This window comes from Colias croceus, chromosome 24 (genome assembly GCF_905220415.1).
Source record: "Colias croceus chromosome 24, ilColCroc2.1".
NCBI classification, from domain to species: Eukaryota; Metazoa; Arthropoda; class Insecta; order Lepidoptera; family Pieridae; genus Colias; species Colias croceus.
In genome coordinates, this window is record NC_059560.1 from 1,381,410 (window position 1) to 1,407,909 (window position 26,500).

General features: G+C 35.0%; 1 protein-coding gene across 2 annotated transcripts in view; it reads left to right on the forward strand.

The window, feature by feature from the left end:
* Window positions 1-26,095, forward strand: part of LOC123702881 (G protein-coupled receptor kinase 2) — a 57,962-nt gene extending 31,867 nt beyond the window's left edge. Inside the window, exons 3-14 of one of the 2 annotated variants that reach the window (XM_045650717.1) lie at window positions 10,327-10,439; window positions 14,114-14,279; window positions 15,296-15,501; window positions 15,875-16,064; window positions 16,855-16,987; window positions 17,729-17,864; window positions 18,264-18,404; window positions 19,970-20,173; window positions 21,274-21,457; window positions 22,225-22,322; window positions 23,718-23,825; window positions 25,366-26,095. In XM_045650717.1, coding sequence (XP_045506673.1) covers window positions 10,327-10,439; window positions 14,114-14,279; window positions 15,296-15,501; window positions 15,875-16,064; window positions 16,855-16,987; window positions 17,729-17,864; window positions 18,264-18,404; window positions 19,970-20,173; window positions 21,274-21,457; window positions 22,225-22,322; window positions 23,718-23,816 — 1,670 coding nt within the window. In that variant the 3' untranslated portion in view covers window positions 23,817-23,825; window positions 25,366-26,095. The remainder of the gene's footprint in view (window positions 1-10,326; window positions 10,440-14,113; window positions 14,280-15,295; window positions 15,502-15,874; window positions 16,065-16,854; window positions 16,988-17,728; window positions 17,865-18,263; window positions 18,405-19,969; window positions 20,174-21,273; window positions 21,458-22,224; window positions 22,323-23,717; window positions 23,826-25,365) is intronic. The other variant, XM_045650718.1, reaches the window with a different exon arrangement.
* Window positions 26,096-26,500: the final 405 nt, after the last annotated feature.

The following is a 26,500-nucleotide window of genomic DNA, read 5'->3' on the forward strand; positions in this document are numbered from 1 at the left end:
GGCTATAGGCTATATATCATCACGCTAAGACCAACAGGAGCGGAGCCATGTGGGTGAAACCGCGGAGCGCAGCTAGTAATTTATATTGGTAACTAGCGGTCCGCCCCGGCTTCGCTCGTGGTACATTTTCACGTTTTCTCTACATAAGAACCATCCTCGTACTTCAAGGTATATAATAAAAAAAGAATTAAAGAAATCGGTTCAGCTGTTCTAAAGTTATGCGCTTACCAACACATTTTGGGATTCATTTTTATATATTGGTAATAAAAATACTTTAAGTTCTAACCATTGTGCTAAGGATGCGGATGATATTGGCAGTTTCTTTTGTATTGTTGAAAATATCCCGCTTCCTAGAGTTATCTAAACAGATTGCATAGTACCTACATTTTTCTATTACAAGCAATAACATTCCAATCAATTAGTTATTAGAATGCTCACGTACTATGTCCCCTCATACAAAACTATTTAAACCCTCGTAACGGAAAAACGTTTCCATTCCAATCAAAGTGGCTGAAATGAAACGCTATTTGCAGCGATTGGAGTCGCTTCTATAGAAATCCCCTTTTATTTTCATCTGAAACTTGACGGCTGTACGCGTTATTGGTTTCGAATTTGAATCTGTTTTTTGAGGGTAGTTGGAAATGTACGAATTGGCAGATAAAGAGGGATTAGTGGGAAATTTATTGTAGTTTTTTATGACTGTGTTTAGCGTAGTTTTGGTAACATAGATTTAGAATTTTTCCTAGAATTCGTAATTTCCTTTTATTTGATCGGACACTTGACGGCTATAAGGTTTGAATAGATGATGAATGTTGAAAGACTTTCGTAGAACTCATAATGTCAATACTCATAATAATTCATAAGTATTCATTTTGTTTGATTTTAATTTACAAACAATTTTTGTCAAATACTTCGCTGATGCTGATAAATATTAAAACTGAATATTATATTTAATTCATATGCACGTCTATAATCTCCCTAATATCCGAGCAAGTAGTCACAAACTTGGTGAATTGTAAGCTGCAATAAACACGAACGGTTTGAAGTCGAAACGTTTCGCGACAAATATTAATAAAACTTTATAGGTTACATAGCAATAAAAGAGGCAGTTTCGTACGCGCGAGCGTAACCGAATAGGCGATGGTAATATCGTTAAAACTTGGCAAATAAATACGTACTGAATGCACAAATGTATGAAATATCTACGTCCCATCTAAACTATAAAGACAAAAGTTTGATATTTTGACTGATAAGATTTAACTTGAAAGTACTCTTTCACTCTGAAAGAGCTACATACTTCTCGGGTTCTTTTTTATCTGGGTGAGGTCAGGATATGTGGGTAGTTTGGTTATAAGTAAGATAGAAAGCGCACAAAATTAACAGCATAAAGCTCACATGATTCACGACTTCCTTTCGATCTTTTCGTTCAAACAGTGATTTATTGCGTTAATCGTCTGTACGTTAATCTCAAATATATGTTTTACAATAAATACTGTGATTTAGATGTCCAGTCTTAGCCAGAAGAGCGACAAGGGCTTAATAAATTGTACGTTATGTTCATCTGAAGCCAAAAGCGTATAATTATGATAAATAATTATTATGTTTATTACGATTACGTTTATGTAATATCCCAAATTTATTCAGAGTAGGTACCTATAGGGGAATAGAGGTCATATAAAGCTTTAAAACAATTCCTTACAAAATTAAAACTTAATTCTGTTTGAGTCAGAACATGATTCGGTCTCATTAAATTTTACGATCTATTTCTCACATCTTTGCCGTCGCATGAATACCTGATTTTGCCTTTAAAAAATAAATGAATAGTAGCATTATATTGAAGCCTAGTCTTGTTATATTTTTGTCAACAATATTGCAAGAAAAAAATAAACACTTATAAAAGTCTATCGGCGAAGAATATCAGCATAAATTTTCCATTATATCGAAATGTATAAAGAAAAACAGCTAGCTGCTGTACTCTGCTTTCTAAGCAGTGACTTTCTATAAAATATTTTAGAAGAATATTGAATCTTATCTGTCCCATGAAACTACGAACACTCTACAAATGAGCTTGGGTTCAAAGTTCGGTCTGGGTGAGCATATACTCAACGACAATGACATTAGCCTCATTGCGTAATGGCTCCTTATTCATATGCCTTGTTATGGCCGAAATAACTTAATCAGTGTCTCGGGACCAAATTGTATTGTCTAAATTATGGAATCAAAGGCGGAAAATGGAAGAATGATATAGATGCTGGTGATAATGGAATTCGAATCTGATTTTGTTAGGTTTTCTGATTTTCCGCTTCCTCTTCAAGTAAGATTGAAGATTTGTAGAAAGAAATCAATACGTTGTCATAATCGTTGGAAATCTTCCTTGGTTGTTAAGACCAACTATAAATAATGGTAATATTAAAGCACTTATTGATTTCAAACCATTGCCTGCATTGCACTTAAACGTAAAAAGAACATGATCAAAATATTAAGGACTCGTTTAACTTATTCAAAGCACGTTTAACAATTAAATGCCAATTTTACAAAGCCTAGCAAAAGCAGTGAAAAGAAAAGCTTTAGTATCCCGAGTTCAAATTACCAAGAATCTTGGACACCAGTTGGTTCACAGCTCTCACAGGATACACAACCATTCGAGTGGAACGCGCCGGCTGATGTATTAGGCCGTTATCAACACCTGCCGAAGGGCTCGAGCCGATAATAGAGCATTGACGTCACGGCCACGTCACGAGTACGGGTTCATACAATCTGATAGCTTCCTTTCAACCGTCTGTCGGTTGATCGGTATTAGGATTTGGCGAGTGTGGGCGTATGTTTCCAAATGCATCTAGTTGCAGTGGGTGGTATTTTTGGTGTGAATCTATTTTTGGTTTGCATTATGATCATGCCGATTGTATACTTTTATTTGGTGGTCGATTACTTCTCTGAGTGTTTTTCATTTGCAGAATTATGGGAATGTGAAAAATATTCGAACAATTCTGATATTGGATTAATACCTAGCTTGATCCCGCGGCTTCACTCACGTAGTACTCGGATAAAAGGTAGCCTATGTGCATATCCAAACTATTATTTATCTCTGTGCCAACTTTCACACGGAACCGATAATATTAATAGGATCAACATCACTACCTATTCCTTTTAAAATAAAAACACATACTGTAGCCAATAATGGCGACCGACAATTAATTAGGCGAGAGCGCAAAGGAGTCCACAGAGACATGGCTGCTCCATAATGTAATAACTTAATTCATTGTGTTGTGCCGTTTGACATGAGCATGAATAGTGTGGTTAATGAATGCAAATTCTCTTATCTGTATTCGCTATATTTGCATACACTATGGATCCGGTGACCTGAAAAAATTACATGTGTAACTAATGCAAGAACAATGGAATTTTAGTTTGAAGTCTACGATAATATTGAAACTAGACCTAGAATTTTTATTTTCTGTCTAAATTTTATGGCCGAATCATTTAAAAACTTCTGCCAATATCGCGCAGTTTTGAAGTTTAGTTTGTTTTCACTGCTCCATGCGATACAGTTTTATCTGAAAACTTCTAGCATATAAGCTGATTTACAGTTATAAAATTGTTCAATGCAGACAAAGTCAGAGCAAGATGCTAGTGAAGTAATTTTAATATACCATACTAATAAGCCATACCGAATCGTACTCATTTCTTGATAATCTGGTCATAATTATTGTGAACGACCAATTAAACGGTGGAATTTAACGGTTTTCCTTTTTGTTTTCGAGTGTCGTTGGGCAATAAAGTAACAATACGTAATTACTGTAATAATAACATTAAAATTCTTTTGTGAACGTTTCGAGTTAATGTGATGTTTAAGAGTATGTACTATGTAGGTAAGGATTTGTCTTTTGCTTGATCTCGATCTTCGAATATGTTGGAATAATTAGTAGTAAGGATAGACTTAGTCAATACTAACTATGATTTATATTTTTATCTGTACTAAGGCTACATCTATTTTCGAGATTACTACCATTTCGGTTTTAAGACAGGCACAAGTCTGAGAGACACAAGATAATCTACAAAGGTAATATTAATTTTTCTCTATCCCTAAGCAAATTTAAATTGATTAGATACTCCGTTATCATAATCCTAAACTCAGTAAACTATGATAACAGGACTAAATACATTTTCTTTTTTGAACTCTTGTACATTTTAATGTTTCGTTTGTTGCGAAAGTAGGGTAAAATAAACGAGACAAACGCGTGTACGAACATAGCACTTGAGAGTTGAGCTTTACAACTGTTGGCAGAATGCTAAAGCATGTAGGACATTGTTACTGACATTTATGTTGTGGCTCTATGGCGCCAGCAATCTGTGTTCTAGTATAATATAAAGATCAAACGTATTTTCACATTGTTATTGCACTTTAACTCTTCTATAGTTTTTTTGTTTATGTAGGGGACACGATTGTCGGTTACAGTAAAGTGTATCTTCTATATTTAGAATATCAGTGTCAATCATACAATTTGACAAAAGTAATACGAATTTAGGCATTCTGGCACGCTATAAACGCTATTAAAAACTGCGCTACACCAGTCGAATTACACACAGTTAGATTTTGTTAGTCGTTCCCTTTTTATACCTATCGTAATCGCTAAAAATGTCCCCAGTATAAATAATGGATGAGGGACAAACTAAATCAAAAGGAAATCCATGTTAATTTATTTATGATGATCTGTTTATGGGCGGGATGAGATGATTTATAGCGAGGGATCAACGATCCCTTCTGATTATTTTTACATCACCCAACTCCCCCTTACAGAGGAATTTATCAACGTTATTTTTAAGTCTATCTTTGATAAAGCCGATGGAGATTATTCGTTCCAGGAACAAGACGTAAATCGATGTAATTTAAATGTATTCATTTGAAATATGATGTACATCTATTACGGTGTAATGGTTGTGACCTTAGTCCATTAATTCTTATTTATGATCGAGATGAGAATATAAGTGGTGTGTAGTGTGGGTGACAGTTTTTAGTTCAATATTCAAGTCTGTTTTCTTTTATTACATTTCTCTCTAATAATCTACTCCCATAAACATAATCTGTCTGATATTATTTGGACTGTAAGTTTCTTTTTGTGCTGAGAAGGACACCTTTTAACATTTACATAAATTAATAGCTGGTGTCGTTTTACGTTGTCTTCACAAAACTCTTTATTGTGTTATCGTATCCTGCTCAATCCTGTAATTCTCACGAGTGACCCCTATCAGCACTTATCTTACTGAAAGACAAACGAGCGGTGTACCTGGTGTAAATGACATTGCGCCGACCATAGACGTTCATAGCAGATGTTAGACAAACCAGAGAAGGACAAGGAAGGAAAAGCTAGCCGTATATTTAAAATGATCTAATATTTTAGTAGGACTAGAAACATGTGGCCGCAGAAGTTCCCCGTTAAACATACTGACGAATTCCGGGGATCGTGTCGCGCAACAGAGGTCTGTTTACGGTGTCCGTATCGCAGTTTAGTGGCCCATAAAGTGCCCTTGTACATGTCGTAAAGATCCCATTAACAGCGCGTTAAACATCGGTATCGCATTACATAGATAAGGCAGGGAGTACTTCGAAGGTTCGGGGCGTTTGGAGCCCTTAATTGTTGGTGATGTATAGATGTACTGGTTGGAGGCGTTTTTCGTTTTTAATGCCTGGAATTTAATTTATTATTCAAAATTTTTTTTTTCATTACTAGTATTACCCTTGCCCGGTTTTATACGAATAGCTTCGCTGCTATGGATCGTAGTGTGATGGTTATAGCCTTAAAGCCTTCCTCGATAAATAGACTATCTAGCAGTGAAATTTTTGACGTGACAACGTCTTATAATTCGATAAAGCCGGCTGCACGCACGAAAAAACATGACTCATGCGGCGTTACCTCGCTCTGACTCATCTGAGGCGTTCCATGTAAGGCTTGAAGTGCGAGCGAGAGCGCGGAACGAGCGACAAAGAAGCACAATCGAACGTTGTCACGTTCAACTATCGTCAGTAAACCGACTTTACAGACACATTTTTTTTAATCTGTCCCGTTCCTAAGGTTAGCACGTTCAAACAATTTTGTATGTACAACCATTAATTGTAATTTTGTATGTGTAAAACATTTATAATATTCTTTAGAGTTCGCATGAGATTAGAATTTGATCATCATTAGAAGTTAGAACCCGCGTCTTTAATTTTACCGCTGCGTATTTATTATCCGCAATCAAACAAATATTTACGAAATTACATAAAAATGCGGTAATGTAATTAAATAGACATTCTTTTATGTGACTAAACATAAAAGGCTGTACAATTGACCTCAAGCCGGCGGGCAATTGCCGGCAATTAGATTTTAATCACTTAATGTAGACGCTCAGTCTGGAAGGCTGAGACGATGGTCCAAAACATATTGGTGAAGTTTCTGGCTGTCAATGTATTAGTGACAAAACTAGCTGTGCCTCGCGTGTTTACCCGCAGCGCTCCGCTCCTTTTGGTCTTAGCGTGATGATAGCCTAGCCTAGAGCCTTCCTCGATAAATGGGCTATCTAAACCGAAATAATTTTTCAAATCTGACCAGTAGTTCCCGAGAATAGCGCGCTATCTCAAAGCTTCGATATATTTTGACAAGTTTTACAGCAGCTACATTGTTCTTGGGGTTTTATTTTATCTTAGTTAAGATTACAGCTTATTATTAGTTTCAAATTTGGTTTTTCATGTAATTATTTAACATTAAATGCATATAAAACTGTTGTGTTTAATGTATCTTTATCTCACACCCACGTAAAGTTATTTATATATAAAATACCCAGTGTTTTCGCGATAAAATTGATAAAAACCCATGGAATTTTATAGTTGTATCTACGACGGGATATGTATTTTATGTACGGGATTATCCATATTTTAATTATTGTGATTACGTTATATTAATAAATAATTATTCGGAATAAGTTAAAATATTTAGTATACTTTTGATTAAATCTATAATAAAATTGTATAGAAAAGTTATGTCTGTACAGTGAAAATATGTAAAAAATATTAGCAGGTGTTAATATACTGAAACTATTTTAGAGAAAATGAAACAATTACAGTCAAAGCAATTAGTCTATTATTAATTTTATTTAATCGCCCAATTATTACCTATTGCGGCCCTTAGCTCTTAGTCATTTTACAAGGTTAGCATAAAAATTTGTTACTTTTAGCTTTCAAGTTGAAATAAAAATTAAATGACGACTTTTTTGTATCCACTTTTAGTTTTCTAACGAAAAATAAAGCTGGTTGATATTAAAATGGGGAAAGTTGGAAAAAAAAAAAACATATTTTTTTAACTTTTCATACTTACTGCAGATGTTTAACGAGTTTTTAGCGAAAAAAATCCCACTCGAGTTTCTTCTAAGTAGTTTTGAGAAAGTTTTTTCATTTTCCTGAAAATGAGTTTTGAGGTGAGGGTAGATTAAAAGTAGGAGATTTTTAAATATTTTATTCTACGTGAATATACGATTCGAAAGTTTGCATCGTTTTTTTTTGGTAAATGTTTTGAAAGCGCATAACAGAGTAAGATCCAAGGGCCGCCAGTCGTGGGCCAATTTCCAGTTATCAGGTGATCAAGGTTCATAAAAACAGTACCCTACTTACTTTACATATTTTCTAATGGTTGATTTTCACATAATATGTTTTAGAATATACAGTTAAAAATAATCAGTACTCCCAGTCACTTCCCGTGGGCCATATTGCTAAACAGACGCCTCAAAGCTCTCAAAATAATTAAAAAGTCATCGAGATAGGGGAAATTCCATCAACATGAGTTCCCTGTTGATGTTAATAATCTATACGTTTAAGTATTTGCGGACGTATTCATGAGCAAGGAGTCACAGATTGTCAACAAACGGCGATTTGCCAATTGATATCGGGTTAACGGTTCAGACCTCAATTCGGCAGATGTCATTGATGGAAACGAGTTCTTAACTGCTATACTTTAAGATTCATAATCGATCAACACACTTATCGAACTGGGCCAGCGTATTGGTCCTTTATAGCAGAATCAAATGCACTTTGATAAATGTTACCTAATGACTTGTTTATGACTCAATGGAGGATTGATAGGAGAGCAAAGAGGCGAATATTGAGCTTTATTTTATTTGGCATAAGGTTGAATTTGGTTCGGGATATTTGTTATCACTTATCAGTGGTCCAGGCGGGAGTTAATAGCCGAAATACTTGCCGATAATTGAATATGCCTGTAGACGCTATATCCAGTGTTAAGCTAACGCAAGTTGAAAGCTATTCTATTATTAAGTAAAAGTAAAAGGTTTCCAACAAAATCACTACATAGTATAAAACAAAGTCGCTTTCTCTGTCCCTATGTCCCTTTGTATGCTTACATCTTTAAAACTACGCAACGGATTTTGATGTGGTTTTTTGCACGCCTCATAAGCGAAGCGTTGAGGTGGGTACTACTGTCACTTCGCGCAAAACATCTGATTTTTCAAACTTAAAATGTCTTTATGTATCATACATTGCACTTGTAAGATAATACATACACACACATATTAAGAAAAAACACTATTTTTAACGTTCATGATATTTTTGATGTCATTTTTGTTATTTAAACTAGTTAAAAAACAGTTTAAAAAAGTTCTGTCTTGGACGTCCGTGTGTCTGTATGTGCGGATCCTTTTTCTTGTTAACACGATAGCGACCGAAATACTTTACTAATCGAGTCTTTTTTTTTCTCTTACGCTTGAGTATGCTCAGGAATAGAACCCTTTCATTTTTCAGGGTCTGATTCGATGTGGTTTAATTGTTATTAAATAAACAAAAAAAATATCGACTTTTTTTTTTTTATAGTGTACTCAAAATTCACCATTATAAACTCGATTCTTTATACTATAAGCCAAGGTTTAAAAAAATAAGTTGGTAGTCAGTCCCTTAAACCTGCGCAGTTTCACATCTAGGTGGGGCCACAAGAAAAATAGCTCAATTATTACGGTACCGCTTTCTTTACTTTTCCAAATGTTTTATTTTATTTCATTTTTATATTTATAGTCACGTACTCTTTATAAATAATCAATTTTATTGTAAAGGATGAGATTATGAGGCGTGCACTTTTGGATTTTCCAAACTATTTAATAGATAGAGTGATTCAAGAGGAAGGTTTTTGTATATAATTTATTAGGTTTTAGACAAAGCGGGCGAAGTCGCGGGCGGCAAGCTAGTATTATATAAAAATGACATTACTGCTAATTTCTCTTTACGCAAGAAATATATTTTATCTTGAGACATTTTTAATAATCTCATACTTAATGTGCGAATGTGAATTTTTTTTTTCTCTTATTTATATTGCATACTTCTTGAATTTGAAGTCCAAATGTGATTTTGTTATCTTCCAATATATAAAAATATTATCAAACTTATACAGGATAAAGTTGTATTATTATACTGTAACGAAAATTATACGCTTCTAATATTACGGTTGAACAAGTTGACGATTTATTTGCATAATCTGTACTGAATTTATGCACATAATAATGTGACAAGTTAAATAAAAGGTACGGAGATGGTTGAGCTGTGAAATATATTACAATAGATGTAATTGAACGTGCTTTTAGTTCTTTGATTCAATACACAAAGTTAGTATATGTAGAATCAAATTATATTACTCGTTTTCAAATAGTACATTACAGATGTTGGAAACATTATTTTATCTATACATATAATAAATCTGTAGAAGGGTCAATTCTGTACATTGAAAATATTGAAAAAATAAATAGCAGGGGGTGTTACTGGATCGATACCAAGCCCAAATATGTGATTAAAAAAATTTTTGTCTGTCTGTCTGTCTGTTTGTCTGTATGTTCAGGCATCAAGTGAAAACTAACGGTTCGATTTCGATGAAACTTGGTATAATTATTCCTTATTATCCTGGGCATAAAATAGGATACTTTTTATCCGGGAAAAATACGTAGAAAAAAAATAAATCTTAATTTTTCTTAATTTTTCCGCGCGGACGGAGTCGCGGGCGGAAGCAAGTTGTTTAATATAATATTATGATTATTATCTTAAAGTTTGATTAAGAAGGTACTAACTATTTTATGTGAGAAATTTTTAAAGCCCAAAAAAAAAAAACGATCGCGAGGCGGGATTCGAACCCGCGTCTTTCGCCTGGTGATCGATTTTTTTTCTATTCAAAAATTTATCACTTATAAAGCATTTGAATGCTATAAAACTAAATATGTATCAAGCTTTTTATTGTGTTTTGTTTTACGTTTAAAATCAGTTGAAGTATTTTTGTAAAGGTGTATGTTATTCTGTTTCAGATATAAACTACGACTACATAGTGGACCAGCAGCCGATCGGCAAGCTGCTGTTCCGTCAGTTCTGCGAGAAGAACCGACCCCACTACCACAAGTACAACAGCTTCCTTGATGCGGTTAGTGTTAACCTCCATATCCTAGACTAGCTGCTCCCCGCAGATTTCCCTCCGTGGCTCCTTTCCTGCTGGTCTTAGCGTGATGATATATAGCCTATTATAGCCTTACTCGATAAATGGGCTATCTAAGACTGAATTTTTCAAATCGGACCAGTAGTTCCTGAGATTAGCGCGTTCAAACAAACAAAGCTTTATAATATTACTATAGATTAGACTAGACATAGCTACCAACCTACTAGTTTTAAACCCACCTACTGTTATAAATGCGAAAGTTTGGATAGAATTGTTGTTTTTCGGACCTAAACCTTTAGGGCCCCGTCCGATTAGGGCCCTTCTGGCCTCCTCCACTCAAGCGACAGCCCAAGCCGAGGTTCGAGATCCCCGTCAAGGGGGGACGCCCTTGTGCATGTCGCTACCAGGGTGAACCTTCAGTTCAACCCCGCGTCCGCGTTAAAATGTAAAAGCCCTTCTGGCTAACATTGAGGACCTAAACCTATGAACTGTGTAATATGTGCGAAACTTTATATGGACGAATGTTATTCAATAACATTGCAATATTAACAAAATTATAATAACAAAAACATTTATTACAAAAAATACAGGATTACGTTAAAGCTGCGGTCTTTTTTTATAAAAATCGATATACGTAAGCAGTTTTAAACCCAGAGTACAACAATTACTGTAGGGTTAAGATAAAAGCAACCAATTTAAAATCATATTTAATAATTCTTGCCGCATCAACCAATCTGTTTAATTAATTATTCCTACATACATAATACAATTTCACCCATTGTGGCCCATTAAATCAATACATAGGACGTAATAACGGCTGGGTAATTGGCAAATTCAATGAACGCGATTTTGGTTGAGGTCGCGGGTTAATAGAGGTGCGCTGGGATTGTGGATAGAATACAGGGACGGATTGGAAGGGTTACTTTTTTATATATATTATATTATAAATGGGAATAATATAATATGTAAGGAAATGGTTTGTTAGTATGTGGTAATAAAATAAAATAAAAAAAAGGTTTAGGTAGGTTTAGGTAATTTTAATTTATACATTTACATACACTTCTATTAGAGATTCAGTAGAAATACTAAAGTAAGTGGAGGACCGATTGAAATTGAAAAGTAAAATATATGTTTTATATTTTCTCATACTTATCTATAAAATAATGATATTAGTCAGTTCTTTAAAGAAACGAATCTTCAATGGCATATTACAAGTATTATGGGGATTTTATTACATTCTGTATACGTAAATATGATAATTCATATAAATACACAAATACAATAACAAAAAAGTTTGTCAACAAACAATTTGAAATAATTAATAAAATAATTATCAATTTACGTCATTTTTATTTTCTTTTTTGCTGATCCTACCATCTGTCAAAGTCAGCTTTGGCCGCCATTGAAGATTCGTTTCTTTATTGAACTGACTAATAGTATTTTTTAAACTTTCAAATACACAGCCTGACATTCAAGATTCAATTTAATACTAAATATAATAATACCCGCATTTAATACAAGTTCTTACAATCTACAGATACGTCACTGTCTCAACTCAATACAGGGAATGATCAAAGCTAATTGGCTGATCCCGATCGTTAATCAATGTACTTGAATATCTGCAACGAAATTAATATCTCATCCTTTTAACATTTAAGACGTCCTTCCTCTGCAACAGTTGAACACCTACTGACTTACAAGCTACAAGCCTACAACACTAATATACAAATACCCGCATAGAATATACTTTTTTGCAACCTACAGATCCGTCACTGTCTCAACTCAATGATCACACCTAATGGGGCGATCCCGATCGTTAATCAATGTAACGAAGTTTCTGCGTCTAGAAGTATTCTTTGCTTGAAGTTGTATAGTGATATACAGCGGGAGTTTGCTCACGTTTGTGTTTTGATATATTATGTATTATAGTTCGGCTTTTGTTAGGGTACGATGAACTGTGCTAAGCCAGAAGTTTGTGTGATGTTCTGTATGTTTTTTATAGTAATCCGTAAAGTATAGGTATAGATGGTGGAGTTAGAGAAGTAAAAATGTACTAGTATCTATTGTAAGCGATTCTTCTATGTGTATACAGTGGCACTTATATTGTTTTGTAAATCACTACATAGTATAAAACACAGTCGCTTTCTCTGTCCCTATGTCCCTTTGTATGCTTAAATCTTTAAAACTAGGCAACGGATTTTGATGCGTTTTTTTAATAGATAGAGTGATTCAAGAGGAAGGTGTTAGTATATAATTTATTAGGTTTTAGGTAAAGCGGGCGAAGCCGCGGTCGGTAAGCTAGTAAATCATAAAATGTATTACTATCATCGTTTTAAGTCGTTCTAAATTAATCTTTCGTTTGGAATAGTACTAGAAATGTGTTTCTTCGTTCATTTTCCTGACCAATAACATTAAACACATGTGTGATGAGGAATTAAATTAATTACATATCTGTATTATACGTAATACTAAGGCCGCGTTTCCACCTGCAAGTAGGTAAACTTCCGCGAGAAAAGTACGACAGTCTGTCTGACAGCAACTTGCAAGTCTACTTGCAGGTGGAAACGCGAAATTAGACTTGCAAGTTGCTGTCGGACAGACTGTTTTCTTGCAGGTGGACAGGCGGCCTAACTATAATTATTATACGTGACGTAATGTTTTAGAAAAAAATATCAATTAGAAGTACGACATTATTTAATTATGTTTACGGAATTTACCTGTTTCTCATAGCGTGTAAAACAAACATAAAAACATGCACTCGAGTTATTAGTGTTGTAATTAACAGATTATTTTCCTGCTAATTAATAAACTCGAACTTATTTAGAAATAATGCTAGCCTGGGGATTTCAGATTGCATCTTCCTTGTTTATGCATTTAATTGGACTTGGGAGGTATTTTAAACCCTACGATACAAATTTTGTTAAATTGAATAAAGTGTGTTGGTCAAGAACTCTAGTCTATATGCATCTTCAAGTAACGTTTCATCCAAATGCGTTCAGCTTTTCTCGTCCAATTCACCCGTCCAAACTTTCGCATTTATAAATTATGAAATCATTAGAATCACAGTTTATTTTTATTATAGATACGGTATTCTAGTCCAGTCATCTGGTGGTTTTGTCTAAAAAGCTTTCCGGAAACTTGAAAATGGATGATTTTTATAAATTTTGATGTTCTCTTATCGAATTTCCACATCGTATCTTTTCCGTTCGCGTGGCTATAATGGAAACATGATTCGGGAAAAGTGACCATGTAATCTCGTTTTTCTGAACTAAATGACTGGACTATTAATACTACAGTTAAATATATATGTAGTAGACTGAATATTTTGCACTTGCACTTTGCCTTCTCCAAAATTCACTATATTTGAGTAGCACTAATATCATAATAGACTAGAGTAGATAATTTTTGAAACAAAAAAAAATTGCAGTCGGATGAAACCCATTATTTTCATCATATTCCCCTCCTTTTCTAATGGGTTTCATCCGACTGCGATTTTTTTATCTTTTTATTATTTTTAAAGGCTTCTGCCCCAGTCTATAAGTATTCTGCCACATTGTTCCTGTCTTGTAGCACTGTAGTTTCACTTCACTACCAAAAGTACCATTTAATATATGCACAAACACTTCTATCTAACGGATAGCACTATAATTAACCAATAACAGCGCCCCGACGTTATTCAGGCGGAGCGGTATGAAGTCGAGGTGGACGAGGGGCGGGTGGCGCTCGCCTCTGAGGTGTTCAGCCACTACCTGAAGGCGGAAGACGGGGAGGCGGTCACGGATGTGGTGCCGGCCGCTGTTATTGAAGACGCGAGTGCGTTGCTTGAAGGTGAGGGTGATTGTATAGGTTTTGGTAGGGAGGTTGGAAAAGTCATATGGTAGTTAGGTTATAAGATGTGGATGCTGGATTGCTGGCTATAGAAGTTGTTAGGATTTAGGTGAAAAGAACTTCTAAGTTTAACAGCTTACTCGTTTTATATGTAAATTACGATGTTTTTAGGTAGGATTATATCATCGCGATATTATGTTGAGATGGTATATTCATGGTATGATACAAATGTATCCGTTAGGTACTGATCTATCACGAGATTTATTCATACTGTGATTGTAGTGAAAATTGCGTAATTTGGGAAAACAAACTGGCACACGAATTGGCGAGAGAAGTGACCAAATTTTTTATACATTACAATAGATGCGGATACCAACCACAAATATTATCTGTATTCAGGATTGAGGACAGGAAAAGTTAAGTTATGTAAAATGCAGGTCTCTGGTTTAAAATGTTTCCCCAACAGATGAATTCCGCAATTTACCATCGTTTCTGTAAAATTGAATGTGGTTAAATTAAATCACTGTCATTAAAGTACTTCATTTAATTTTCTATCCACATGTGATTGGAAGGTTAGTAACACTTTTATAACTATTAACTATCGCCGCGCAATATAAAGTGCTCAAGGTAGCTGTTAAAACATGTGATACATTAAATTATACCGGGCAGCATGAGGAAGCGGCACATAATGGTAAATCTGATGGACTATGATCATTACAAAAAATCTTTAGAATTGGCAACTGCTCTTAACTCAATGTTAATGTATAAATATATTTCTATACAAGCTGTGCCCCGCGGTTTTACCCGCAGTGCTCAGCTACTGTTGGTCTTAGCGTGATGATATATAATAGCTTATCGTCTAGTAGCCTTCCTCGATAAACGGGCTATCTAACACCGAAGTAATTATTTTAATTAGACCAGCAGTTCCTGATATTAGCGCGTTCAAACAAACAAACAAATTCTTCAGCTTTATAATATTAGTATACATTAAATAATTTATTGGTCTCCAATTCCAGGCGGCTCAAAGGACATATTCAGCGAGTGCATACGATGCGTGAAGAACTTTCTAGCGGGCACGCCGTTCGCGGAGTTCGAACGGTCGATGTACTTCCATCGATACTTGCAGTGGAAGTGGTTGGAGGCGCAGCCGGTCACGCAGAACACGTTTCGGATGTACCGTGTGCTTGGGAAGGGTGGTTTTGGGGAGGTCTGCGCTTGTCAGGTTAGTGGAGATGAGTTTATTTGCTGCGAAGACGTTAGAACTTAGAAGACTCTTTTCAAAATCATATTTGTTGGTATAGACAACTTATTTCACGTGGAAATGTCTTTGTTAGGTTAAAATACGACTTGTCTTGCTAGATGGTAAAGTAGCATGTCTGGATACCTTTTACAAACTCAAAACGTTTTTATCCTTGTAATCTTTGTGAATAAACTTGTTAATTATAGTCATTTTTATGTACTAATATTTTGTAAATTGAATGTAAAATTGCAATGCAGTAAATCTGCAATATATGAATTCAATTATTTTTGAAGCAATTTCAATTAGTACTTTTTTTTAATTAACACTGATTCGGAAACAATAACATCTCCAACAGGTGCGAGCGACGGGCAAGATGTACGCGTGCAAGAAACTCGAAAAGAAGCGTATCAAGAAACGCAAGGGCGAAGCAATGGTGCTGATTGAGAAGCAGATCTTGCAGCGGATTAACTCACGTTTCGTTGTGAACCTTGCGTACGCGTACGAGACGAAAGATGCGCTGTGTCTCGTGTTGACTATTATGAATGGTGAGTTTCTGGGGAGAAATTGCTCACAATTCTGATAAGTTGTGAGTTTTGATGTGTAAGAGTATTGCTTACTATTGTGAGTGGTAGGTGTCTATTATCGAGAAGTAGATCCTGCAGCGGATCAACTCACGTTTCGTTGTGAACCCCGCGTATGCGTGACAAAGGATGCATTGTGTCTCGTGTTGACTATTATGAATGGTGAGTTTTGGTGGGCAAGAGTATTGCTCACTATTGTGATAGGCAGGGAGCTATTATTGAGGAAGACCTCCTCAACCTCGCGTACGCGTATGAGACGAAAGATGTGCTGTGCCTCGTGTTGACTATTATGAATGGTGAGTTTGTGGTGGCATTGGGAATGATGAGTTTTTGGGGGGGTAGGGAATTGCTTACGGTATTGTGAATTGTGAGTTTGCAAATGTTGGTTGCAAGTTATAGACAACGTTTACAAGTACTAAACGTTCTTGACAAGTTCTTATAAACATCCTTATAAAGTGCAGAGTTCTTTCCATATTCAGTGTGAACTACAGATATAGAAATGTCTTGAACTGATAGATAAAATGAATTGGTCAATTAACGTATTTCAGAAGATTTATGAAATTGATACAAGTAAAAAAAAAGTCAAATATCGGAATTTTTTATTGTACAATAGGGGACTGCTTGGCCACAATCTCGCCTGATGGTAATCTGAGATGTGGCCTAAGATGGAGCGCGATTTCCCTAGAATTTACCTGTTTACTCTCCTCTTAAAGACCTGTAAATTGAATTGAATATATTTTCTTTACATTTCCAGGCGGTGACCTAAAGTTCCATATATACAACATGTGCGGTGCGGAGAGCGGGCTCGGCCTCGAGCGGGCGCGGTTCTACGCGGCGCAGGTTGCTTGTGGCCTGGAGCATTTGCACAAGATGGGGATTGTATACCGGTAAAAAATAAAAAAAAAGATTCCTAGAACAGTACCAAAAATGCAAGGAATTAAAGGAAAAATGATGAAAAATTTTTTGAAAAATAAATTTGCAAGTAAGATTTATTCCTTACATAAAGTAACAAAAACAATAGGGAACCAAGAATATATGTTTGCAAAAAAAAAAAAAATATAATAACAGAATTAATTAATTTATTTCTTTCTTTCTTTCTTTAATTGCCCTATATGGTTTGTTACCTGTCTCTTTGTCTGTTGTCTCGAGACAAGCATTGAAAACTAATTTATTGAAAAAAGCAAAGTTTTCACTATTCACATCGTTATGAGACATACATTTAAAACAAAAATTTTTAAAACACTAAGGTATTTTCAATACGATGACACACTACTTATTTCAACTATTTAATGAACAAATGAATGAATGAATAAATTCAACTATTATACATATATTAATCTGTAATTGATATGACAGAGATATAATTTGTGAATTACACAACTAATAAAAAATGTGTGTGTGTAATAGTGTACACACTTAAGAAGTGAAACTTCTTTATGTCCTTATTTTTCAAAAAATAATTTACTATATGCAACTTTACAGTAATACGTCGAATCACGCGGGGTAAGGATAAAAAAAAGATGGCGCGTAACGGAAAAATGTCACGCGTAACGAAAAAAATGTTACATTAAATTTTTTTTCCAACCCCGATAAAGAAGTTTCACTTCAATAAATACAATATATTTCAGTGACTGCAAACCAGAGAACATTCTGCTGGACGACGCGGGCCACGTGCGCATATCGGACCTCGGTCTAGCTGTGGACGTGCCCGAGGGCGGGTCCGTGCGGGGGCGGGTCGGAACTGTGGGGTACATGGCGCCTGAGGTGAGAACAAACACGTAATCCATACTTATATTACAAATGCGAAAGTTACTCTGTCTGTCTGTCTGTTACTCAATCACGCCTTAACTAGCTGAACCAATTTGCATGAAATTTGGTATGGAGATATTTTGACACCCGAGAAAGGACATAGGCTACTTTTTACCCCAGGAAATAGGATAGGTTTTATCCTGAAAATCCCACAGAAACGGGAACTATGCGGGTTTTTCTTTGACTGCGCGGGCGAAGCTGCGGATGGAAAGCTAGTATCATAATAATGTGCCAAAGAACTGTCCTGTAGTTCTCAAGCGACAACCCTCCATGGATTTTCATATTCCATATTTAGTTTGTAAACCGTCGAAAATGTTATTTTTAAGTTTCTTATAACCTCAAAATCATCTCCAGGTGATAGATAACGAACGCTACACGTTCAGCCCGGACTGGTTTTCCTTCGGGTGTCTCGTGTACGAAATGATCGAAGGCAGAGCGCCATTTCGTGCGAGGAAAGAGAAAGTTAAGAGAGAGGAAGTGGACAGGAGAGTGAAGGTAAGGGATATATACTATATGAATGCAGAGTGTATGTGTCGCAGGAAAATTGTACAATTTGCTCCGTTTATAAACATCGTCGGTCACTTTACAAACGCTTGGCATATTTTTGGAAATATTAGATAAAAAAGCATGAATGTGCTGTATTTTGATTCTGAAAGCTTAACTTATGTACACGTAACGTACTATGTAGTCAACTTTGACCTTATTTTTACCTTTATGTTTTCTATTTAAATAAATAAATAAATCGTTTTTTTTGCAACCTTACCGGTTATTATACTCATATAAAGGTGTTTATTCAGAATACAGTCAGTAGTTTTGGTGTATTGATTTTTGTCAAACTAAATGAAGCGATATAATTGGTTATTCACAAACACATTGCTCGCTACACATTCTCGCACATTATTGGTGAAAAAGCACCCTCAGACTCCCAAAGTGCAGTTGGAATTCAATTTAATTGAAAAGATTAATTCGAACTCGTCACGTTCCAGTAGACTCCCAAAAGGCAGTGACAAACATCAATACATCAAAACGTGGTGGAAAATCACCATCAATTGCAACCTATGACCTATTATACTAGTAGACGCGGCATACGCCAACATCATTGCACTAAAAAACAGCGTAATTAATACATACCTACTTACTTACGCATTATCACCAATACAGTTGTTCTCTCTTTCACTCTCACGCACGAGACGTAATACATGTCTCACTCATGTACTTCGTAATAACAACTGCCGATTAAAATATAAAAAGAACGTCCAGCCACGACGCTGAATGGTGCGTGACTAAATGAAACTCGGGCACTTAGCTGAGTTTTTTCTTGCCAAAATAGAGAGCGGGTAACGTATCTAGCTTTTTTATATATCATAGTCTACGTGACAATATTGCTGATATATATATATATGTACAAACACGTAGTCGGTACAATGATCGATGTCTTTCGATTTTTTTAAATACAGGTTCATAAAACAGAATTTAAACTAATGATAAAAGCTGGAGTTAAAATTATCATACAACATTGAAATAATCTTCTAGAAGTAGAAAAATCATTCGTTTAAGTTTCATTTGTGCGAAAATTAATAAAAAAAAAACATACAGGTTATTGACATTCAAATTTTTAATTCTCTCGCATAGTATTTTGTTTTGTAATTTTTCTAAATATCAATGGGCTCGTACTCTGATTCTGAATACATAACATAATTATGACGCACGCACGCGCATAACTTATATGCGTGTTTGGTTTGTACGTGTAGCGAATGCATAGAGTCACGGCATTATCCGATCTTTTTAATTTTATTTATAAAAAGGGTACCTTTTGTTTTTTACAGCTTATAATACAATAAATAGTAAATTAATAAGTACGCCAATAACAAGGTACACCATTATCAGTTCAACGTAAGTGACAAAAACAAAGAAATTAACAGAAACTAAATTATTACAAACTAAATTAAAAATTATTACATTATTTAGTTTTTTTTTTTTTATTATGTCGTGACCCCTTTTGGGGTGTAAACCTAAAGAATTTGTATTTGTCTTTAATTTTAACTTGTCCTATTGTTCAGCACGAGCCAGAGAAGTACTCGAGCAAGTTCAGCGAGTGCGCTCGTTCACTGTGCGGCGCGCTACTGGCCAAGAGCGCTGGCGCGCGGCTCGGGGGCGGGGCGGGGCGGAGAGGGGCGGCCTGTGTGAAGGCGCACCGCTTCTTCGCGAGACTCAACTGGGCGCGCCTCGAGGCCGGCATGGTGGACGCGCCCTTCGTGCCCGACGTGAGTGTGAACGGGGCATGAGGAATCTATACTAACGGGAAGCGCGTACCATCTTAGACCGCATCTCAGCTTTCCATCAGGCGAGATTGTGGTCAAGCGCTTCCCTATCCTAAGTAAAAAAAAAAAAAAAAAACGGCCTTACTAATAAAAAGTTATACAATGGATACATTTCTAACATTTTCAACCATAGCTGTGTCCTGCTCGTGCTCACATGAAACGTCAATCATAAAAACAAGACAGGTTATTGCAATAACTAATCCACTGCATAGCGAATGGGTAACATTTTATTAGTAAGACCGTAATATTATAAAGCTGAAGTTTGTTTGTTTGAACGCGCTAATCTCAGGAACTACTGGTCCGATTTGAAAAATTCTTTCGGTGTTAGATAGCCCATTCATAGAGGAATGCTATAGGCTATATATCATCACGCTTAGACCTAATAATAAATATATAATAAAATAAAAGTCTATTTATTTGCTTTCACGACTTAAAACTTTTACAAAGGAACTAAATATGTACACGTGTAGCATTTTCGGATGGACTAGTGTCTGAAATTAAATAGGTCTATAAAAGACCTGTAGTAGGTACAGATCAGGAAAGAAAAATAAATAATTTATTTGACTCTACAATTTTAACAAGGCCGCCTTTTAGTATGTTTGTGCCATGTGCTTTGATTGTATCTGATTGTAGTATAGCTTATCTCTGTTTGATATATGTACAAAAAATAATAAATAAATAACAAGCACAATTAACACACAATACAATAATTAAAATTAAAACAATACGATTTGAATTAAAACAAGTAAACGGAAATTGATAAACTGTTTTTCGAGTGAACACTTGCTATTAAACCTGAAACTATATCGTGTTCAAAAAAAATATAACTTTTTCAAATGAAACTCTCTCATTTCTTTGTTTTCCATACATTTACAGCCGTACGCGGTATACGCGAAGGACGAGCTCGACATAGAGCAGTTCTCGACTGTCAAAATCTGAAACTATATCGTGTTCAAATAAAAAAAAATATAACTTTTTCAGATGAAATTCTACTCTTTGAGATAAATATCTCTCTAATTTCTATGTTTTCCATACTTTTACAGCCGCACGCGGTATACGCAAAAGACGTACTCGATATAGAGCAGTTCTCGACGGTGAAGGGCGTGAACTTGGACGCGGGCGACGACACGTTCTACGGCAAGTTCAACACGGGCTCCGTGTCCATACCGTGGCAGAGCGAGATGATAGAGACCGGCTGCTTCGCGGAGCTCAACGTGTTCGCTAAAGGTTAGTGGAAATAAATCACAAAAAGGAAAATAACAACTCACACACACACACACACTGACACACACGCCCATACGCACGCACAAAAATATCTCTAAGAATACATATATAAACTGACGTAGAAGCGGTATATGAATAAACTAACAGTTAAAGTATGTATTTATGTATGTATGTTTAATAATAAATAAATTTGATTTGATTTGAAAGTCGTTCCGCGTTAGTCGAAGATAGAATATACATTTAAACCATTAGCAGAAAAGAGTTAGCGACGTAAGTAGATCGCTATCTGAGCCTTAATTCCGCCTGTTGTGCTCTTTTATTTCTTATCGTGTGTCCTTATTTTTACTTTTCTCTGTGGTGCACAATAAATAATTTTTGTTGCTTGTTGTAACTAACTAAATGCCACCAAGCTATTTTAGCTGACTTCAAACAGAACGTTGTTTTTACGCGTATGCTGCATCTATCTGAGGTTATACATCTTCTATCGAGATTTCTTTATCAATGTACAGAAAGTTTGAACGTTTATCTCTCTCCCCCTTAAATATTCAACCATTAAAACTTTATCAACTAAGGGCCGATTTTTCAATCCTTGGTTAAAATTTATCCGTCCAATAAAGTATAACACGAAAATTTTAAAATGTCACCTGTAAACTGTTTAATACGGACAATATTAGAATGCATTTTTGAAATGGTAGTTTAATACGTTATTCGACGAATAAGTATTAATCCAGGATTGAAAAATCAGCCCTAAATAACATAACATTTTGCAGACGAGAACGGCACGGAGATGCGCAGTACGGACCTGCAGTTGGACGCGGTGCCCGATACAACCGCGGAGGACACGGGCTGCTTCCATTTCGCCGCTAAGGTATAGTATATACAGAATGTTTATTATACAGGATGTTTATTATACAGGATGTTTATTATACAGGATGTTTATTATACAGGATGTTTATTATACAGGATGTCTATTATACAGAATGTTTATTATACAGGATGTTTATTATACAGGATGTTTATTATACAGTATGTTCATAATTATACAGGCTGTTTAATATACAGGATATTTACTATGTCCCGCGGATGGTGTTGCTGCTAAATCGAACTTGTGATTTTTATTCTTAAGTTATCAAAAAATACTCATAAAATTCCCTGACGCATTTTTTTGTCAATTTTTGAAACTATGTACACCCTCAGTATTTTAACGTGATCAACATTTCTCGCTACGCATCCTCGCAGATTATTGATAGAATAATAAATAAAAAAATCGTTTATTTAGAAACAATACATACAAACAAAAAAAACAAAAGACACGACGATCGCCTCAACTATAGTCCTTTTCAGCTAGGATGATTCCTGTGACACTTCATTGTGTTCCGAATTACGTATTTTATGTTTAAAAAGCTAAAATAATTTTAATACATAATATTTTTATTTCAAGGCGGCATTAATACCAAAAATATAAAAATTAAACATCTTAAGCTACTAAAACAAAAACAGTATTGTTTAGTTTAATATAACGAAAAATAAAATAAAATAACACAAAAAAATAATACCTACGCAATTCGTGTACATGAAATCGAACGTTGAAAAATTATAGAGTTGGAAAACCATATAATCGACGCCCATCTTGTTATCGTTTGTCAATCGCGTCAATCGTCTGTACGAGTCCGTCAGCTTTGTATTCAAGTTGCATTTTTATATTGATACTTTACGTGATAATGTGTTATTATTACTAATTGTTATTGTTTACTTTTTGTCGCTGTTGTTTGCTAAGATTCCTTTGTTAATTGTTGGCGAAATGCCGAAATAACTGATTTTGGTCCTTTATTCAAATCGATTTCATTTCCATATAAAATATTATCGATTATCGGAAACAATTGATACGATTTCAGTAAAGGCAATCTCTACACGTGTCAACAATCGATGTGTCACAGGAATCATCCTAGTTGAAAAGGACTATAGGAATATACCTGTGCTAGAGACGATCGACGCCTTCCTCTCCAGACTTAGCCAGTATTGTTAATTTAACTTATATACTATTACATATTTTTATAAAATAGAAAATCATTAAGAACTAATTGAGGTTAAAAAGCACTCAAATTCTCAGTCGTTTTGTCTTTTCGGTTAATTTTTTCAGTTAAACTTAGTTCTATCGTTTTCTAATTTGATCTTTTTGTATAACTTCGTCAATTTGTTCAATCGTTCCCAGGTGCTGTGCCCCCAAAAGAAGGTTTGTATAATTTCGTATATTTTGGTGCAGGTGCTGTGCCCCCAGAAGAAGGTGTCGGGGAGGCTGCGGCCGGTGGCGGTGCCGGCGCACCTGCTGCAGCCCGCCTCGCCGCCGCCCGACGCCAGCTGACCGCCGCACGTCAGTATCAGCGCCATTTTCTACACTAATATTATAAAGAGGACAAGTGATAACTGCGTTAAAAACAACCGACTTCAAACTTGCACTTGCAAAATTCACAAATACCTACAGACAAAAATGCTCATAAAATAAAAACTACTGGGCCTATCCGAATAAAATTTTTATGGGACCAATTCGACACCATCCCGCATCGAACAAAAAAAGAATCACGTAAATCGGTTCAGAAACCTCGGAGTAATCGATGTACATACATAAAAAAAAAAAAAATATACCGGCCGAATTGATAACCTCCTCCTTTTTTTGAAGTCGGTTAAAAACTTTGTTTGTTTGTTTGTTTGTAACGAATAGACTCATAAACTACTGGACCGATTTTAAAAATTCTTTCACCATTCGAAAGCTACATTATCCACAAGTAACATAGGCTAGGTTTTATCCCGGAAATCCCACGGGAACGGGAACTATGCGGGTTTTTCTTTGAAAACGCAGGCGAAGCCGCAGGCAGAAAGCTAGTAGATAATAAACTAGATTTTCGCCCGCGGCTTCGCCCGCGTTTGCAAAAGAAAACCCGCATAGTTCCCGTTCCCGTGGGATTTCCGGGATAAAACCTATCCTATGTGTTAATCCAAATTACCCTATATATGTGTGCTAAATTTAATTGTAATCGGTTCAGTAGTTTTTACGTGAAAAAGTAACAAACATCCATACATCCATACAAACTTTCGCCTTTATAATATATATTAGATAATAAATAATAAATAAATATTATAAGACATTATTACACAAATCGACCTAGTCCCACAGTAAGCTCAATTAAGGCTTGTGTTGTGGGTACTAGGCGACGACAAATATAATATTTAATAAATACATATATAGATAATAACACCCAGACCCAAGAACAAATAATTGAGTTCATCACACAAATATTTGCCCTGACGAACTCGATCCCCGATCGAACCCGGGACCGTCGGCTCAGTAGGCAGTTACTTTACCACTGCGCCAACCGCGTCGTCGTTAATATTACTATAATATACGTATAATATTACTACGTATGGAGGAGACACCACGAACAAAATCTGTGCGCCATTTTTTTTGCTCTAGCTAAGTTTAAAAAATTATTATCTAGTTAGGTACTTACCGATGAAAGTTATTCCTTTGCACTTTTCCGTATTATTTGTGCAATATCGTAACACACACGAGGGCATATTTGATGCGTTTCACTTAAAACAAATAAAAAATGAGCGTGCAGTTAAGCCATATGGCTTATGTTGAGTGGAACATAAGTGATGTAGGCGGTGTCGTCTCCATATGTATATCTCAATGATTAGTGGTCCTATTTGAAAAATTCTTTCGATTCGAAAATCTAAACAAACCATCACAGTCTAAAAGTGTCTGACGAAAAACTCTGCCTCTGCATCTTTTATTAGGCAGAGTTTACAAATAAGCGTCGTATACAATAGACTTTGAACAATAGTGTCACGCAATAAGATGCTAATTTGAATGAACTTATTTTTTTAATACATATGTATTTATTTTGTTTCAGATGGAGAATAACGCACATTTTCATTTTGCGTAAAAAATACATTTGTTGGTATGCACTGTGACATTAAAACGAGCCTTTTTTTTTGAACCTTTATTTATAGAATTTAATCCTCTACATTTCCAGTTAGTTTTCATATTTAATCTGTGGAGTAATTGATTCGAAATTAGAAAAAAAAATGTTTTAAAATTAGAATTTTATTTCTTTAGCCGTTTTTTGTCACAGTCGTACAAAGCATTATACGTAATACAAACTGAACAAGTGAAAATCGCCACTATTACTATCTAAATAAGCGTTACAATTATCTAGCAAATGTTACCTCTGTATGTGTTAAAAGTATTTTTTTTAATCTGTTTCATTTCGTTTATTTTTTTAAAATAAAACAATGTGTCAATTATTATTTTTACAAAAGTATAGCACAAAATAATGATTCAAAAGGTTAATGAGATTTGGTGTTATTATAGGTTGTTTATATTGTATAATTAGTCAAAAAGGAAATAGTATACGCACAGATAGAACAATTTTTTCTTTTTTTTTTTCAATGGTGGAATTGGTTTTGGCGGTAATTTTTTTAATCGCCTGCAAATCTTTAGATTACGACATGATAACAGATCTTTAGATTACGACATGCGAAATATGGGTAGGAATGTAGATAAGTTTTATTTTTTTAATTACGTACGTGTACAAAAATGGTATTTTGTTTTAAAAAATAATTCAGTTCGATGTTTGAACAGAATAATTATATATCAGTGTCGTGAAAAAAAAAAAAAAATCAATATTTTTGACGATTTTTTACCATTTAATGTTTATTTATTTTAAATCGATTTACCTTAATATAACTATACAATTTTAAGATTTTTTTTTTGTACAAACGAGACTTATCTATATTCAAACCCTTTCAATATAAACAAGTGATGCAATGCATTTCTCGCTCAGGCCGATTGTATATAATGTTAATAAATACATTTATATTATTGGATTATTAAATAAATAAATATTTTAAGACATTTATCACAACTACATCTGTGTCGCAGAATAAAAAAAAATTCAAAATTTTTTTTTTCCCAAAAGTGGAAAAGACTTGCAATATTTTGTAGAATAAGAATCACAAAGTAATGAGTAAATGCCCCTATAAAGA